Source organism: Natator depressus, chromosome 9, assembly GCF_965152275.1.
Source record: "Natator depressus isolate rNatDep1 chromosome 9, rNatDep2.hap1, whole genome shotgun sequence".
NCBI classification, from domain to species: Eukaryota; Metazoa; Chordata; order Testudines; family Cheloniidae; genus Natator; species Natator depressus.
The window spans coordinates 57,039,262-57,058,007 of record NC_134242.1 but is presented as its reverse complement, the minus strand read 5'-3'; the positions used below and the strand labels follow the sequence as shown (position 1 = coordinate 57,058,007).

Here is an 18,746-nt window from a genome sequence, read left to right as displayed (position 1 = left end):
GGCTGCATATTCCCCCTAGGTCTGACATCGTGCCTTAGTCAAAGTTCAGAACAGAATGTATCAGCTTTGCAGTCCTATAACCTGAAATCAGATCCATTAAAACCCCCTAGACAGTACAGAGTGGTAATGCATGGGGAATCAGGCACTGATAGCACAGGAATGGTCTGAATAAACTGCTGAGCTTTAATGGGACAAATCTACAATCACTCCTCAGAGCCGGAGAAAAAGTGATGAGCTGTGGAGCAGAGAACAATGGGTAGAGGATAAAGTAGGAGACAGGAGTTCTGATCAGACCCTCACATTAAGAGGGAAAATGTAAAAGAAAGGAAGTCGTTCATCTTCTAATGTAGTCTTTGAGTGTCTGCATTTTCTCTAGTTCAAACAAAAACATATTTGGCGAAAAAAGGGAACAGAGCTTTAGACTCTGAGGGAATGTTTATAACTGTAGCACAGGCCAGAACCACTCTCTGTTCTCAAGTTATCTGTTCACAGCTAGGTCTCTTCCCAAAACAACACTTGATCCAGAAATAAGCCTGGACTTCCCCAGGAAACATAATAAAAATGTAAGTCCTTTACTGTAATCCATCAGCACTCTTTGCCACAGCAGGACCGCCTTTCCATCAGCCCAAGAATGTAAGCTAAAGAGCACCCATGGGGCACTGGGAAATCTTTACCATATGCCTATATTCAGTTCTTACATTCATTTAGAATTTTTTTTTGGTGGGGGAAAAAAGGGCACCACTTGTTTTGTGACTACGATGGTTTGATCCTATTTAAAAAGATATGCTTTAAAAAGTCACCTCTCTGAATTATATTTTTTACTTGTTAAAAAACACCCAAGAGAAGAGAAAAAAAAATATCTTGAACTTTATTTTGTGCAATGACTACACACAAAGTGCTATCAAGCTGAAATGTTTTCGCATTTGTGTGGGTCTTTTAACACAACCAACAGGGGAAAGCAACAGTATATAGTGGAAAAAACATGCTTCTCAATCACGGGAATAGGCAGGGGACTGAGGTAATGTGTGGGACCTGAAGCTACTTTGAAACGTTTCTGAAATACACTAGGTTTCTAATTGATATTGTTTCTTAAAGACTAAATCAGCAGTTCTCACAAACCACTGTGTAACAAACTGTCAGCATGCATGCAAAAAGATGCAAAATAATGAGACTGTGTCTAAACAGAGAAGCTTACCACTAGAGTTATAGCGCTAAAACTCCCTGCGTGGACACACTTACTATGGCTAGGTCTACACTGCACTTTTGTCGGTAAAACTTTTGTCAGTCAGGGGTGTGGGAAAAAAAAAAGAAAAGCCATCCAACTGACTGACAAAACTTTTACCGATGAAAAGCACTGGTGTGGACAGCACTTTGTCGATGGAAGATGTTCTCCTGCCGACAAAGCTACCGCTGCTCGTTGGGGGTGGTTGTGTTTTTCCGGGAGTACAGCTCTCTCCTGCCGGCAAAGAGCGGTTACACGGAAGACCTTACAGCAGCACAGCTCTGCCGCTACCCACAGTGCAACACTCTGGAAGTCGACGCTAGCCTCGGTACTGTGGAAGCACTCCGCCGAGTTAATGCACTTAGAGGATTTTGTGTGGGGACACACACAATCGACTATATAAAAACGATTTCTAAAAAACCGACTTCTATAAATTCGACCTAATTTGTAGTGTAGACATACCCTATGACTATTGCAGTATATAGCTATGCCAGTAAATTTCCCCATGCAGACAAGCTCCAAGTTTCAGATCTCCAGTGAGAAACAGCTTTTTAGACACACTGACAGTTTTCTTTTCAGTTAAAAGCAACACAACCCTGGAAATGATTTAAGGCATGTGCGGATTGTAGAAAGCACCTAGGGACATCTCGCAGAATGACACTCTTCAATGTTTACCTTGGCTGCAGCTAGGCCCCTTCATAACATTTAGTGCAGACTCCCTTGACTTACATGTTAGAAAGAGCGTGGTCTCATCCACCCGGACAGTCTTTGGTTTGATGCATAGATCCACGCTAGCTGTGTCTAGGCTGCGCTGGTTAGTCTTGGTGTTGTAGCAGGATGCGGAGCGGCAGTGATCACGCAGCCACACATAATCAAAGCGCATCAGGGTCTCTGCGTACCTGAGCTCTGGGGAAATAGATAGTTAAAAGAGTCCTTAGTCAAACAAGTTAAAACCAAGGGTTGTCTACACTGCAGCTGAGAGGCGTAATCCCCACTTAGCTAGACATACACGTAAGCGTTGTGCGAGCTAGCACACCAAAAATAGCAGCGTGGCTGCAGCGGCCCAAGTACATATCAAGGATTTCAGACTTGGGCGGCTAGCCTGAGCTGTTGTGGCCACACTGCTATTTTTAGTATGCTAGCTTGATCAGAGCTAGCATATTTATGTCCACCTAAGCTGGGAATTACACCTCCCAGCTGCCGTATAGATGTACCCCAAAAGGCTAAGAACCCCACCTGTATAAGCCCACTTGCAGCAACTACGAAGTCTATTAGTATTTACCCTCAAACCACTGCACACGCACACTATCTACCTCCAAGGAGTGTTGTGAATATTAGGCAAGTGTTATTTTAACCAGGGTCTAGTATCCTATAGATTGTTTGATTCTCACGGAGCCCACAGAAGTCCCCTCCTGTGACACTGTTGGGAAGGAAGACTGCAGCCTTAGCCATGCACCTAGGCAGTTACTTATTCCTTTCTTCCCTATTCCTTGACAGACCAGACTATTTCATTCCCTTTGCAGGCAACTGTCCGAGATAAGATGCTCCCTTCAGTATGGCTGAAATCATATTGCTAATGGGCAACTGTATAGAAACACAGAAAGAGGAAAAAGTCCAGCCAAATAGGATAGGTATAAATCAACAGGCCAATCTGAATACAATGGAAACCACCACTGCACTGGCACTAAGCTTGACACTGAAATATTCCTTGACCTACAGCATGGCAGGGCGCTTTTGCCTTTCTCCCATCCCCAAACAGCTTAAAACTGTCTTATCCAGCTTTGATATCTCTAAGAATGTCTTTGTGTAAGAGGAGAGTCCCTCCCCCTCTAGTCCAGCTTGGCTTTTGAAATCCAAGTATCCAGATCCATATGCAATTGGGCATTGCATCATCCTTTGGACCAAAGGTATCTTAAATACTGGGCAATCTACTTTAATTACATACTTAAAAGAGATGCTTTCAAATACAAAGGTCCCCTAAACTAGCCTCATTTGTAGTGCCCTACCAAATTCACGGCCATGAAAAACGCTTCATGGACCCTGAAATCCGGTCTCCCCCAACTTGAAGTCTGGTCTTGTGTTTGCTTTTACCCTGTACTATACAGATTTCATGGGGGAGACCAACATTTCTCAAATTAGGAGTCCTGACCCAAAAGGGACTTGCCAGGGAGGTTGCCAGGTTATTTTGGGGGGTTGGTATTGCCATTCTTACTTCTGTACTGCCTTCAGAGCTGGGCAGCTGGAGAGCGGCGGCTGTTGGCAAGTGCCCAGCTCTGAAGACAGCACCCACCAGCAGCAGTACAGAAGTAAGTGTGGCAATACCATACCACACCACCCTTACTTCTGAGTGGCTGCCTTCAGAGGTGGGTGGCCAGAGAGTGGCGGCTGCTGACTGAAGGCCCAGCACTGCAGAAGTAAGGATGGCAATGCCATAGTATGCCACCAAACTAGTCACATTGAAAGAAGGTGCTATTGGGCTGTTAGGAATACAATCCTGTCCTGATAGTGCCTATCACCTCCAGAGAAAGGGAAGTGCCTAGAAGATGTAAAAGGAAACTTAGTTTGATAGCATCCTGTCTGGCAAGAACTCACTTATCAATAGCTGGGATATGAAATCCTCACTTCTGTATTGTTTTGTCATTATAGTTCCCACTTTGCTATTGTTTGTCTGTATAATCTCTGTCTGGTTCTGTGATTGTTCCTGTCTGCTGTATAATTAATTTTGCTGGGTGTAAACTAATTAAGGTGGTGGGATATAATTGGTTACATAATCATGTTACAATATGTTAGGATTGGTTAGTTAAATTTCAGGAAAATGATTGGTTAAGGTATAGCAAAGCAGAACTCAAGTTTTACTATATAGCCTGCAATCAATCAGGAAGTGAGTGGGTGGGTGTGGGGAGGGGAAATGGGAACAGGGAATGGGGCTGGGGAAATTGGAATCATGTTTGGCTAAGGGCAGGAATGGGAACAAGGACACAGGTGTAAGGCTCTGTGGTGTCAAAGCTGGGAAGGGGGACGCTAAGGAAGGAAACTGGAATCATGATTGCTGGAAGTTCACCCCAATAAACATCGAATTGTTTGCACCTTTGGACTTCGGGTATTGTTGCTCTCTGTTCATGCAAGAGGGACCAGGGAAGTAAGTGGGTGAAGGAATAAGCCCCCTAACAATCCTTACTTCTGCGCTGCTGTTGACGGCGGTTCTGCCTTCAGAACTGAACTCCTGGCCAGAAACCACCACTCTCCGGCTGCCCAGCTCTGAAGGCAGCGCTGCTGCCTGCAGCAGCGCAGAAGTAAGGTTAGCAGTACTGCAACCTCCCCTACAAAACCCCTTGCAACCACCCCACAACTCCTTTTTGGGTCAGGATCCCTACAACTACAACACATTTAAATCTGAAATTTCATGAGCTGAAATAATGAAATTTACTATTTTTAAAACCCTATGACTGTAAAATTGACCAAAATGGACCATGAATTTGGTAGGGCCCTACTCATTTGATATGTCCAAGGTATATCTTGACATGGTGACTGTATGTGTCCACGTGAGCTGCGCTGAAAGGCTACACATCAATAGTGAATTGCCTTCAGGTAACATATAGAGCAGAAATTAGCTAAGAAGTATCAGGTATCATTTAAACACTGGAGCTATTGGGGGTTATTAACTGGTCTGTCAGCTGCCTTACCGGTCTGTTTCTCTGTCTGACAAGGGGGTGAAGTGGATTCATAGAATCACAGAATATCAGGGTTAGAAGGGACCTCAGGAGGTCATCTAGTCCAACCCCCTGCTCAAAGCAGGACCAATCCCCAACTAAATCATCCCAGCCAGGGCTTTGTCAAGCCTGACCTTAAAAACTTCTAGGGAAGGAGATTCCACCACCTCCCTAGGTAACGCATTCCAGTGTTTCACCATCCTCCTAGTGAAAAAGTTTTTCCCAATATCCAACCTAAACCTCCCCCAGTGCAACCTGAGACCATTACTCCTCGTTCTGTCATCTGCTACCACTGAGAACAGTCTAGTGCCATCCTCTTTGGAATCCCCTTTCAGGTAGTTGAAAGCAGCTATCAAATCCCCCTTCATTCTTCTCTTCTGCAGACTAAACAATCCCAGTTCCCTCAGCCTCTCCTCATAAGTCATGTGCTCCAGTCCCCTAATCATTTTTGTTGCCCTCTGCTGGACGCTTTCCAATTTTTCCACATCCTTCTTGTAGTGTGGGGCCCAAAACTGGACACAGTACTCCAGATGAGACCTCAACAATGTCGAATAGAGGGGAACGATCACGTCCCTCGATCTGCTGGCAATGCCCCTACCTATACATCCCAAAATGCCATTGGCCTTCTTGGCAACAAGGGCACACTGTTGACTCATATCCAGCTTCTCATCCACTGTAACCCCTAGGTCCTTTTCTGCAGAACTGCTGCCTACCCATTCGGTCCCTAGTCTGTAGCGGTGCATCGGATTCTTCCGTCCTAAGTGCACTTGTCCTTGTTGAACCTCATCAGATTTCTTTTGGCCCAATGCTCTAATTTGTCTAGAGCCCTCTGTATCCTGTCCCTACCACCCTCCAGCGTATCTACCTCTCCTCCCAGTTTCAAAGCCATGCAGCAAGTCAAGGCTGAGATGGGATTAGAACTCTGCCTTAGCCTGCTAGACTGGGCTGCCGCAAAACCGTTAGGGCATGGAGATGACCTGGTCCCATACGTCCCTGAAAATACCAAACCAAACCTCTAAACCATATAGTAAGAGGGCTGGGGTCTGACTCTAGTGGAAATCAAGAGTGACTTGACTGAAAGAGCACCACCACTGTAAAGCACAATCAGAAAAGGCTGCCTCCCACCCCACCCAAGCTAGAGAGGTGGACACACACCAACACACATGCACGCATACACACTCTCTCCCCTTACCTAAATGATCACCATGTAATTGCCAGGCACAGTTCAGAGATGCAGGGGCCATATGGTGCCAACGGGATACAGCAGGGAGGCTCTTTCTGTAACGGGGCTGCCATGATATTTGGTGTCCACTGCCTCTATTCAGCAGGCACTGGGTGCTGGAGAATAGATGTGTCAATCTATGGCACCACATACTGGGGAAATTCAAGAGGAAGGAGAGAGACCAGTGTTACTGTGGCTGGTTCTATTTTACTATTTATCTTTATTAAAGAGGTGGCAATCAGGTCAAAGATAGGGCCAACCCAAAATAGTTTAGTTTACAGTCTATGTTACTGACAAGACACAACAGCTAGATGAAAGACAAGTGTGGGTGAAAGTAACAGTATTAGGAGCAAGTTTAGGTGAAGCCTGTCAGTGTGCCCAAAGTAAAACCGAGTTGTTTCACGTTACATAGAATCCATCATGTTCTCTAGTTCAAATCAACAAGTGACCCGTGCCCCACACCATCTACCTAGCCATCATCAGTTGTACAATGAAAATAATTTAATATGCTTCAGGTTTTTAATTAATAAGTTTTTATAATAGGGAGCTTTATTGCTGAACTTTGAATACTACTACTGCTATATTCTCTCAATTACTGCACAGCCACTCAGGTTTCTAAGCTTCAATCGGAACCCACCCAGCTGTCTTGGTGGCAGCAGGAATCCACATCTGTTGTTATAACAACACTGACAGGGCACCCATCACAATGATATCTGGGAGCCCTTTACCCTGCTTTTAATCAACAGCTTTAGATCAATAACATTAAATATAGGAATGTTTGGAAATTATAACTGCATCAAGCAGGAGATGGAGAATATAGAAAGTGATTTTTATCTATTTCATTTTTGTCGTCATTTTGGGTGTTTCCTTCATCATTTTATCAATCACAAAAGAAGGTTTTCCCTAACTCTGCTTTGATTCGCCATACCTTTCTATTCTTCTGAACACCAAGCCTGATCTCTTTTCCAGCATCTCCACTTAAGGCTTTACTTGTTCATGGATATCCAGGTGCTGGTAAAAACAGCAGCAACAGAGCGGCTGCAAGTTTCCAAAGCCCAGATCCTCAAAGGTATGTAGGTACCTAACTCTTATTGGAGTTAGGCACCTAAGTATCTTTGAGGATCTGGGTCCAAGACCCTATCTGCTAAGCAGAGGAAGTAACTAGGTTACTCTCTCTGAATAATAGAAAAAAGAATGACCTTTATAAAATGGAAGTTGTTTGAGATTAGACATAACAGAATTCTAAGGTTAGAATATCAGTAAAACGATTAATTGAACTCAGTACATAAATTATTCATAGACAATAGGAAACAACAATCAGGAAGTTGCGAATTCTGGTGGTTACTAAAACCTAATAATCCCTCTTAAACAGGCTGCAAGCAAGCAGACTGTTTTGCTAATCATCTGCTTTCAGCTTAGAATCAAAGTGTTTTGGCTCAACGTATTGGAGAGGGTGGGGCAGAAGGAAGGCAGGGAAAAGAGAAAAGTATGCTGCTGCCTTACAGGCCTGTGGCTTGGGACAAGCCCTTTTGAAGCGCTGAATTATCACCATAAGTGCCTAAGCATGAAAGACATTGAAAACTTACATGCACCACCACTCCTAGTACTAAAGTCACCACTTACATCACTCCTGTATCAGGTGATACCATGGTTCGGAAATCACAGCAGACTGGCCAGTGTTAAGTTTTTAAATGATGTCCAATGTACAGCAGTTTAAAAAAAAAAAGGGGGGGGGGTCAGATAATTTGCACTTGGGATACTTTTCACCCAAGGATCACAAAGTACTTTATAAAAAATGACTAACTACGCTTCCCCTGCCTCTAGGAAGTTGGTAAGTATTCCCATTTTACAGTTGGGGAAACCGAGGCACAAGCAGGTCACTGTGAAGCAGAGACTACAACCTAGGAGCCCTTTGAATCCAACTCCCTTGCTCTGACCATCTGACACTGCTCCCTCCTACATAAAATTAATTAGTGAATCAGATAGGATTGAAACAAATAAGTACCCAACATTCCTAAGAGCCAGATGCCACAAGAAGGCCTTGTCTAAATGAACATTAGTATGTGGCAAGGGGTGTAAATCTAGCCTGAAGTAGGCTGTCTGCTGTCATGCACTAGGCGTCCAAGCGGACTCTGCTGCCATGCACTAACAGTTTCGTAGTGCGCTTTAATTTATGCTGCTTTGATATGGGAGAAGATCAGTATGCACTAGGGGACTTACAGAGAGTGGCAGCAGGGTTCACATGGACAGTTAGGCCTGGTCTACACTGGGGGGGAAGGAGGGGAGGGCAAGCGATCTGAGTTATGTAACTTCAGCTACGTGAATAATGTAGCTGAAGTTGACATATTTAGATCTACTTACTGAGGTGTCTTCACTGCAGTAAATCGATGGCTGACGCTCACCTGTCGACTCCGTCTGCGCCTCTCGCCCCGGTGGAGTATAGGAGTCGACGGAGAGCACTCAGCGGTTAATTTATCGCGTCTAGACTAGATGCGATAAAATCGATCCCAGTTGGATCAATCGCTGCCCGTCGATCCAGCGGGTAATGTAGACAAGCCCTTAGTGCGCAGCAGGCTAGTGCAAGGTAGACCAACACCCCAGCTTGCTGAAAACTAAGCATTTGTTTAAACAAGATCTGAGATAGTGCAATGGCTACACATGGAAGTGAGTTAGCCAGGTCTCATTCTAGTCCCTAATTATTCACTTCACAGAGCCACACAGTGTTCAGTAGGTGCTCAAGAGAAACTGGGGCCAGAATGGCAAGCCATAGTGCTGCAGCTCAGGAATAAGGTGCCCTGGCAGAGCTGGCTGAGGAAAGGAGATAGTGCCTGCTTTTCCACTATGTCTGGCTCTAGCCAGCAACAGTCACTCATTTTTGTGGACAAACTTCATACTTCTATCATCATTAACCCTAAAAAGAGAATAAGCCAAATCTGGTGAAAAACCTTTACAATAATGAAACAGCAAACAAGTCTTCAAAAGATGCTATCTTGAGCTCAGCAGTTAACTATGACATTTATACAATTTACAAATCCAAACTGTATTACATACTATTGTACACACTGAACCCGAGACGGTATCCCTGAGACTCTCATATTGGCTTTAAAAAAAAAAAATCTACAGTTTTTTTGCTCCTTAGATCTGTTTTGGATGAAACAGGGCTAAGAGAAGCAGCTTAACCAAGAATTTGATTGCTTCAGATTACAAATGGGTGGTTCTTTAGATGAGAGACACGCTTCTGTATTAATTGTCAGTTATAAACTAGTACAGAAGAGGGACAAAAACTACCTAGCCAATGTAAGGATAAAGTATCTCTTGCTTTGATATCTAAGCGTCAAGTAAATAAGACCAAATGCATTCAGTTCTGAAACACTCTGCAAAGACGACACGAACTTTCATTTTGGTGAGCTGTAAACTACAGACTGCCAGTCAAAAGGTTAATTTTAGCTAATGACTTCGAAGAAGTTCAACTAGCAGGTTAAGAAAAAGCCCGGTCTAGCCCAACACCATACCATGCATTTGGTATTTCATGACAATCTCTCCTTTCATACTATATATTGAAGAGCACAGTGGTTCATTTCAGCTTTTGGAGCATCCACAAGTTTAGCTGAAAGAAAACTACAGGGTCTATATACATTTCTACATACAGAACACAAAATAGAAAGATTGCTGCTACAAACCTCTTAAGAAAACAGCCTCTGCCTTTGGGAGCTTGAACTGTAGTTATCTCCTTCCACACACACACTCCTTTTATTTCCTTCCTCTTTCAACATCAAAGGTTGCCAGAGAACAAAAACATTTAGTGGGTAAATGATCTGCTTATCTAATCCAATCAGAATCATACTGTGTTTCTGCTCTGTTGGCAGGAGTCAGTCACTGCAATAAGTGCATTCAGTGTATTTCATTCAAGTCTCAGTTACGGATATTAAAACTAAAAGGAGAATTTGAGACTCTGAAACCAAAAATCCATATACTGGAGAGCATTTACATTGGGTGCCAGTTTAATGAATCCTGACTGAAAGCAGCAAGTTAGACCTGTCCTCATTAAAATTAGCCATTTAGACAGCTACATATTCTTGTATTCAGCTTACCTTTATACTGTTGACCTTTAAGTTGTCCACATTACAGACAGATCTAGTTATCAATGCAGAGAAGTGCAATGGCTTGAGGTACCAAGACGAAGTCCCTTAAGATTCAACAACAAGTGGGCAGGTGGAAGAAGCAGCTAAACCATCTCAGTCTGAATCCAAATGATCAGAGGATTTTGCGACGGGAGAGATGTATTGGATCATCAAGCCCATCCCTCTATCAGGGCAGGATAGAGTTGTACACAGAGAACTTAAGATACTGTTTTACGCTATTTATGCAAAAGGCCAAGAACAACAGGAGTGAGAAAGATAGAAACATGTCAATAGAATCTTAACCCAAGACAGAGTATAGGGGTGGGAGGGAGAGACTACTAGGGAAGGGAATGCAAAAGGGTGGAAAATTTAAGCAGTGGTGCCGGTATGGTTATTTAAGAAAAAACACCATAGCACAGCCTTCTGGAGAAAGAGTAAAAAACCCCGTTTGTTGCTATAGGAGGCATAGGGACTAGAGCTGCAAGTAACAGAATAGTATCTCTGCAGAGGATACAAGAGGAACTTACAGTGAGTGAAATCAGATGGCCTTTCAGTTCATTTATTAAACTCCTTTCAGTTCCCATTTTAAGGAAAGAAAAATATTGAGCAAAGGAAGTTAGTTAGGATCCAAGTATTAAAAAAAAAAAATCCTTGTATTGATTTAATTTTTTTTTCTGGTAGAGCATTAAATGAATCTATGGTCTCCATCTAGATTTTAGCAAGCAGATCATTATCATCCCACAAAACCCCACATTATGCCTGCCACTACCTGGGAAAGAGTATGTCATAGTCCGGTGCTGGATTAACAGCACTGTTTAACAACAACAACATTTACTTGTAATCAATGAGGCTGCAAACTCTTGTTCTAATTTGGCTTTTTAAAAAAAGTTTTTCCATCAAATGCTGAATGGCTCATATTTACTCTTCCTTTGATTAATCCTTTATTTTCTTACAAGCTTTGAACTAAAACCAAATGTTTCCAATTAATGACTTGGTAATGTAGGAAATAGGGCAGAATTTCAGTATTGCAACCAACCCTCACAAACATTAGCATTAAAAAAAAAAAATTGCACACTGTTCCCCCTAAGCAGCCTGAGAAAAATGTATATTGTCTGCAAGTCTCAGCCGGGATAAATATTTGCTGCTGGTTGCCTGAAGAGACAGTTGCATCTTTAATCTAGAATTTCTATGCTGCTTTAGAAAATGCAACCAACCATCATGAGGCCGCACTGCTAGAGTTAAGATAACCTTTGTGAAGAGAATACTGATTAAACAGGGACAATGCCGCAGGCTGATAAGGAGATGCCTCCCTTGGGAAGGTTACCATTCAATGCCAGGGGTAAATGAGAGAGTTATTAAAACTATATCAAGCACTGAAAGTCCAATCATAAACCAAGTGAAATAATCGATAGGTACATAAAACCCAGTGATAATGGGTGTCTAAAATTACATGCATGCTCATAATGCATTTCCTATAGTAACATAGCAGCAGTTTTAACTATTTATGGAGCACGTTACACAGCACAAGTACCACTTATAAAAAAAAAAAACCAACACAAGTAGTGGATTACACTCTTGTATCAACCTGAATTATTTTCTCTGCCAAGAAACAATCTTCCGGATTTACTGCACTACACTGCAGCAGCAGGCAGTTTTCCCACACTGGATCTCTGCTATGACAAATCCCCACTCCCCTTCCCTCCACAATTAAGGTTATGTCAACAGTTAAGTAGTTAATAAAGACATCAGGAGACAATGTCGGCTCTGCAATTAATTTTGCTCTAAATGAAAGCCATAAGACAAATACCTGGTGTTTAACGCTGACTGCTTGAGACAAGACCCACCTTGCAGTAATTGTATTGAAATCTGCCAACTCTTAACTCATTTGCATCAAGACTTTCATCTGCTTCTTTTTAAAGACCATAGCACATTATTCTTTCTGTAATTCTCTTTTCCAGCAGACTAACCAACCTTGTTTTTTATCTCCCCCACACATGATCACATTTATGATAGTACTTATCTTCATTCAAATGGTCCAATTTAACATGGTTCTATTTTTGCTGGGTCTGTACTCTGACACTAATTAATCCTGGGCTAAATGCAGGAAAGCTAGCTCTCAACATGTCAGAGGTGTACTGCCACCTGCTGGAGAAGAGGTAAAAACAGTGCCCTCCCCCTTAATGAATGACCATTGACAGAAGCATAGAGAAACCTATTATAATTCACAGATTAATAAAATTTGAAATAATAATCCCGATGTGAACTTTGGATCAAACCATATTAGACAAAATTACACTAACATGGGTTTGAACTGTAGTGAAGACAGGGCCAAAATTTATCTGGGTCCAGGGCATTTTGACAAATGCAAATCAGAGCAGACCCAGCAAGCTGAAAATTCTTGCCTAGTTTGTATGTGTGGTTTTTTCCATTATTTCTTCTACAAAGGAAAATATTTAACTTTCTTGTAAAGCTAAAGTGTCTTCAGCACTGAAGTTTTATAGCACACATCAACATATACTCAGGGTTTGGTTAAAAGAAGCAAGTAAAATACCCCAAATATTTTAAAACTCTGCATGCTGTCAAAGAAGTTATTTTGTTGTAGCCAGAAGAGTTAATAATTAGACACCCTACTGGACAAGAATCAATGTATAACTGAGTAGAGAGCTCATATGTAATCTAGTGGTAGCATATTCTAGTGAACTAAGTTTGAGGCTGGAACTGTGGACACAACACTTGACATCTCTGTTTCAGCTTTCCCTTCTGTAAACAGGGAAAATAATATTTACCTAATTTTTAAAGGTGCTGGCAGGATTAAAGTTTGTATAACACGTTGAAGATGTTAAATGCTATGTAAGTGCTAAGTATTAGATTACATTGTCCCCAGTGGGTGAAGAGATGATAGCATTGAGTGGGAAAAGGCCTCTCCACTCCACTGAACCCATGCAGACTGCCTCTCCGTAGATCTGACTGACAGTAGGGCAACACACATGCATCCTGTGCAAATCGGTTGTTTAGATAAAACAGATTTTATCAGGCAGCTGCCAAAAGTCTTTTGAGAGTTCAGCTCCCTCCCTAACTGCTGGCACTCCTGTCCACATAGCCAGTTATGGCTAACTAACCAAACAGCATCATCTAAGCAATTGTTGCCAAAAAGTCATGGCTTTCACTGGAAAAAAAGGTCAAGCCATCCTTTTCCCACACATCTCTCCACCACAGTCTATCACCCAGAGAACAGGCTGAGCCTCCCTTTCACGTCCACTGAATGTCACTCTTTCATTTTAAGGAATCTTTTAAACAGATATTAAGAACAGAAGACCAGGATAATGTACTTTTGATCTAAGCAACATGGGATGATGCTGGAGTAAGCCGTAGCCTATAGAGACAACATCACATAGTTTTCCACATCCCCTAAGCAATCATTTGGCTGATAGTCTGGAAATTGCTAGTGTTCTAAGGATTAAAAATCCTCCAGTGAATCAATCCCAATTTAAACCAGAAGCAGATTGTTTCAGCAACCTCTTTCTACACCTAAACCAAATTTGTGTACCAAATTGTGTACCAGAATAGTACTACAGTCGGCTTGCCCCTGAACTCCGAGCCTACCTCCTGGGCTACAGCTTGTGAGTCACCTAAATCAGAGTGGACACGTGCAAACACTCAAAGAAGAAAAAATGGTTACTAACTTTTCTGTAACTGTTTTTCTTCTAGATGTGTTGCACATGTCCATTCCAAGACCCATCCACTGGCCCCACTCTCAGAGTCGTTGGTAAGAAGAAACTGAGGAGTGAAGGCTCGGTGGGACCCCCTTATACCAGTGCTATGAGTGCGCAGCACCAGGGGGCTCTGGAGCCAAGCCAACGGATACCACTAGGGGAAAAATTTCCGACAGCTGTGCTCGGGGCGTGCACATACCTAAATCAGAATGGACATGTGCAACACATCTCAAAGAACAACAGTTACGGAAAGGTTAGTAACTTTTTTTCCCCCTGTCCAGCTCCAGTCGTCTTGTGTGTGGACTTCAATTTCTGTAGTAAAACTGCTTTCCCAAAGCGTAAGAGCAGCTATCTTAGTGCTTTATTACTGCTCTAAAGTTATTGGAGAAACATTCCAAGTACTATCTTGCTTAGAGAGTAGTGTGGTGTGTTGTAATTTTTGTATGACTGGTTCTGTGAACTCGTGAAAAGGTTGGAGGGATGAGAGAGAATGGTTGACCTCTTTCTATCTCCTGCCCTCCCAGGTGCTTTTACACAATGTTGTTGCTTTAGATGGACTAAACTGTCAAAACTAGATTTATACGTTTTGCCCTGATGTCCTGTACCCCATTTACTTTACTAAACTTTAGGGTGGGAGAGGGAGCTGACCTTTGAACTATCTGATTGATAGACCTCCTGAATCCAGACAAGGCTACTTTCCAAGTTTGAATGATAGCACACTTGGTACATAAATTTGGTTTAGGTGTAGAAAGAGGTTGCTGAAACAATCTGCTTCTGGTTTAAATTGGGATTGATTCACTGGAGGATTTTTAATCCTTAGAACACTAGCAATTTCCAGACTATGAGCCAAATGATTGCTTAGGGGATGTGGAAAACTATGTGATGTTGTCTCTGTAGACTACAGCTTACTCCAGCATCAGCCCATGAGTAATGGCATAATGAGCTGAAAACGTATGTACTGAGGACCAGGTTACTGCTCTGCAGATATCCTGAATGGGGACCTGAGTCAGAAAGGCTGCTGCTGAGGCCTGACACCTTGTTGAATGAGCTGTGAAGTTCGGCGGAGGGGGAAGGACTGTGTGGTCAAAGCAAGTTTTGATACAAGATGTTACCCATGACGAGATCCTCTGAATGGAAATGGGAAGACCTTTTAGCTATCGCTATGAAGAACTGTAGGGTTTTGGTGGAATGGCTTGGTCCTTTCAATACAGAACGCCAAAGCCCGCCTAACATCCAGAGAGTGCAAGCATTGTTCCTCCCCATTAACATGTGGTTTAGGCTTTAAAAAAGGCAAAAATGTGGGTTGGTTGCAGTGAAACTGGGACACCACCTTAGGAAGGAAGCTCAGGTGTGCACGTAACTGCACCTTGTCCTTAAAGAAGATTGTATAAGGAGGTTCTGCAGTGAGGGCTCGGCTCTCTGACCCCCTCCTGGCCAATATGATTGCCTCTAGAAAGACTACTTTCCATGAAAGGTGAAGTAGTGAACATGTTGCTAGTGGCTCGAAGGGTGGTCCCATCAATTTTGAAAGGACAAGATTCAAATCCCATGGAGGGACTGGCTTCCTCATTTGAGGGAATATCCTCTCCAGGCCTTTAAGGAAGCAGATTACCATTTTATGAGAAAAGATCCATCTATTGCCTATCTTCAGATGGAATGTGGAGATGGCTGCCAGGTGGAACTTGATCAAGGAGAGGGCCAAGCCCTGCTCCTTCAGGGATAGAAGATAGTCTAAGATGAGTTGTAAGAGGGTTTCCAGAAGTGACATTCCACGTTGTGAAAACCAAAAGGAGAAACGCTTCTACTTGGTGCAATAAGCTTCCCTCGTAGAGGGTTTCCTGCTGCCTAGAAGGACTTTATAGACCTGCTCCGAAAAGGCTCACTCATCAGGATTTAGCCATGAAGACTCCATGCTTTCAGATGCAAGGAAGGTTCGGGTGGAGCAGACAGACACCTGTGGTCCTGAGAAGTCAGGTCTGGGTGGAGCAGAAGTGTGACTGATGCCTCCATGGACAGTTGAACTAGCATTGTGTACCAATGCTGCCTGGGCCAAGCTGGAGCTATTAGGATGTCTCGGGCCTGCTCCTCTCTGATCTTTGTCAGCATCTTGTGAATCAATGAAATGGGCAGAAAGGCATAACACAGACCATGTCAGCAGGAAGGCATCTGTGATGGATCCTGGGCTGTGACCCTTCACGGAGCAGAACTGTTGACACTTCCTGTGGGCACGTTTAGCAAACGGATCTATCTGGAAATAACCCGACCTGCGGAAGATGTCCCATGTGACATTCGGGTGAAGGGACCACTCGTGGTGAGCGGAAAAGAACCTGCTGAGGTGATCTGCGAGGTGGTTCTGTACCCCTGGCAGATAAGAAGCCTACAACTCGATTGCATGAGTGCTGCAGAAATCCCATAGACTGATTGCCTCCCGACTCAGAGGGGATTAACAGGCCCCATCTTGCCTGTTGATGTAATACATGGCTGACGTATTGTCCGTGAGAACTGAAACGGTCTTGTTTGTAATATGGGGCAGGAATGCCTGGCAAGCTAGACAGACCGCCCTGAGTTCCCTGATATTGATATGGAGCAATAGCTCCTCCTGTGACCATAGACCTTGTGTTCTGAGATGACCTAGATGGGTTCCCCAACCTAGCGCTGAGGTGTCAGAGACTGGATGTGCAGATGGTTGGGGCCTTGTGAAGGGTACTCCCTTGCATAATACTCTGGGGTCCAGCCACCACTTAAGGGAGTCAAGGACTGAGGCGGCACAGTGAGGATCCTGTCCAGATGGTGCCTGGACAGGGAGTACACCGAGCTCAGCCAAGCCTGGAGAGGTCCGAGTCTCAGCCTTGTGTGCTGCATTACATATGTGCAGGAAGCCATGTGACCGAGAAGGCTTAAGCACAGTCTGACTGTTGTGATGGGGTGGGACTGAAGGGAGCGTATTAACGACTAAATTGATTGGAAACGTTCATCTGGGAGACAGGCCTTTGTCAACGTCCAGTCGAGAAGAGCCCCGATGAACTCTATTCTTTGAACAGGTGTTAGAGTTGACTTCTGTATGTTTATCACAAGGCCCAGGTCCCAGAAGGTTGACTGTATAAGGGCAATGTCGGACTGTACTTGTGCTGGGGCCAGCCTTTGATGAGCCAGTTGTCCAGGTACGAGAAGACATGAACTCCTCTTTTCCTTAGGAATGCTGCTACCACTGCCATACATTTGGTAAAGACCTGCCAGGCAGTTGAAAGGCCAAACGGGAGGCCAGTGAAGTGATAATGCCCCTGATTCACCACAAACCTCAGGAATCATCTGTGACCTTGGAATATCGAAATATGAAAATATTAGTCTTTCAAATCGAGGGCAGCATACCAGTCCCCTGGATCCAGCGACAGAATGATGGATGCCAAAGAGACCATCCAGAATGTTAGCTTTTTGAGGTAACGATTGAGTTTGTGCAGGTCTAGGCTCGGCCTCAGGCCTCCCTTGGCTTTGGGAATCAGGAAGTAACTGGAATAGAACCTCTTTCCTCTTAGCTGATGTGGAACCTCTTCCATAGCTCCCATTCAAAGGAGGGACTGCACCTTCTGCTCTAGCAGAGGCTCATGAGAAGGGTCCCTGAAGAGGGACTGGGAAGGGGTGGGGGAGAATGTAGAAAGCAACTGGAGGGTATACCCTGTGTAGCAAGAAGAGGGCCTGAAACATAAGGTCTTGTATCAGAGGCCTGAAATAAAGTAGCGGTCAAACTTTGCTGAAGCATAGTCAGGTTGTGAGCAAGAGGCAGATCCTGGTCACAGAATTTGGCAAGCACAGGGCTAATATTGCAAAATGCATATTCCTAAGAAGTGCTGGGCACAGAGTACTCACACAAGCACATTCCAGAAGGGTGGTACCAGAACACCTTGATACCAGCACATTCCCCAAAGATAACAGGAATACCCTGACCCATCCTAAAGAAAAGGTCAGGATGACAGCATGATGGACAGAGATGTTTTGATCAAACCAACATGTACAAGGCAATGGGTGGCACCCTGATATATCAGGGGTAATATGTAACTCGTTTGAATTGGTGTATAAAGATGTATCTCAGAGGGAGTGTCTTTGGCCAGCCTACGGGGCAGTGGAAAGTCCCGTCACTGACTGAGCTGTGTCCATTGTCACGGGCATACATGTATTAGTGGTCCGGTAGAGTCTGCGTGATACTAGCACCATGCTTCGTCGACAATAAACCTGGCCAGGTGCCTTCGTACCTTAACAGATTTTGTGGTCTTTGGGCAGTTCTCTCGAGGTCTGCTGTGTCAACTATCTGCACAGAGCTGGGACAGCACACAGGGAGAACAAACGCAGACAAACATCTAACCACACCCCAATTCTACTGTGTTTAAAACCCAGCAGTCAGAAGTAACCCGTTTCCAGGCCTTGAGGAAGTGGGTAAGGCAGTCAGAAAAGATAGGGAATGGATCCTGAGATTGGGGGGGTTGGATGTCATCCTCAAGAATCTTGTCAAAATGAGTGTCTCGAGTTGCCTGAGCAGTGTGGGCCCAATTAAGAAGGTCCTGTGATGGAGGAGGGTGGAGGTGGTCTTCTACTGAATCCCCTACTCCTTCTCCTCTGGTTATGGCTAGGCTCCTGGGTGTAATAGCGCTTAACTGCTGGGGTCTGTATTGCCTTCTAGGCTGAGACAGGTTATGTAGCCCTAGAGATTTTAATGTGGCCCTAGAATCTTTAAGGCCGTGAAGCCTAGCATCTGTTTGCTCTGAA

General features: G+C 43.9%; 1 protein-coding gene across 6 annotated transcripts in view; it reads right to left on the bottom strand.

Annotated features, from left to right (window-relative positions):
- TMLHE (trimethyllysine hydroxylase, epsilon) overlaps positions 1 to 18,746 on the bottom strand; it is a 99,023-nt gene that overhangs the window by 16,218 nt on the left and 64,059 nt on the right. For 3 of the 6 annotated variants that reach the window (XM_074964286.1, XM_074964283.1, XM_074964285.1), the window contains exons 3-4: positions 6,125 to 6,306; positions 1,952 to 2,128 (exon numbers count right to left, since the gene is read on the bottom strand). In XM_074964286.1, the coding sequence (XP_074820387.1) occupies positions 1,952 to 2,128; positions 6,125 to 6,305 (358 nt within the window). In that variant the 5' untranslated portion in view covers position 6,306. Of the gene's footprint in view, positions 1 to 1,951; positions 2,129 to 6,124; positions 6,307 to 9,834; positions 9,846 to 12,082; positions 12,101 to 12,246; positions 12,287 to 18,746 lie in introns of those variants that run through there. The other 3 variants (XM_074964289.1, XM_074964287.1, XM_074964288.1) reach the window with 3 other exon arrangements.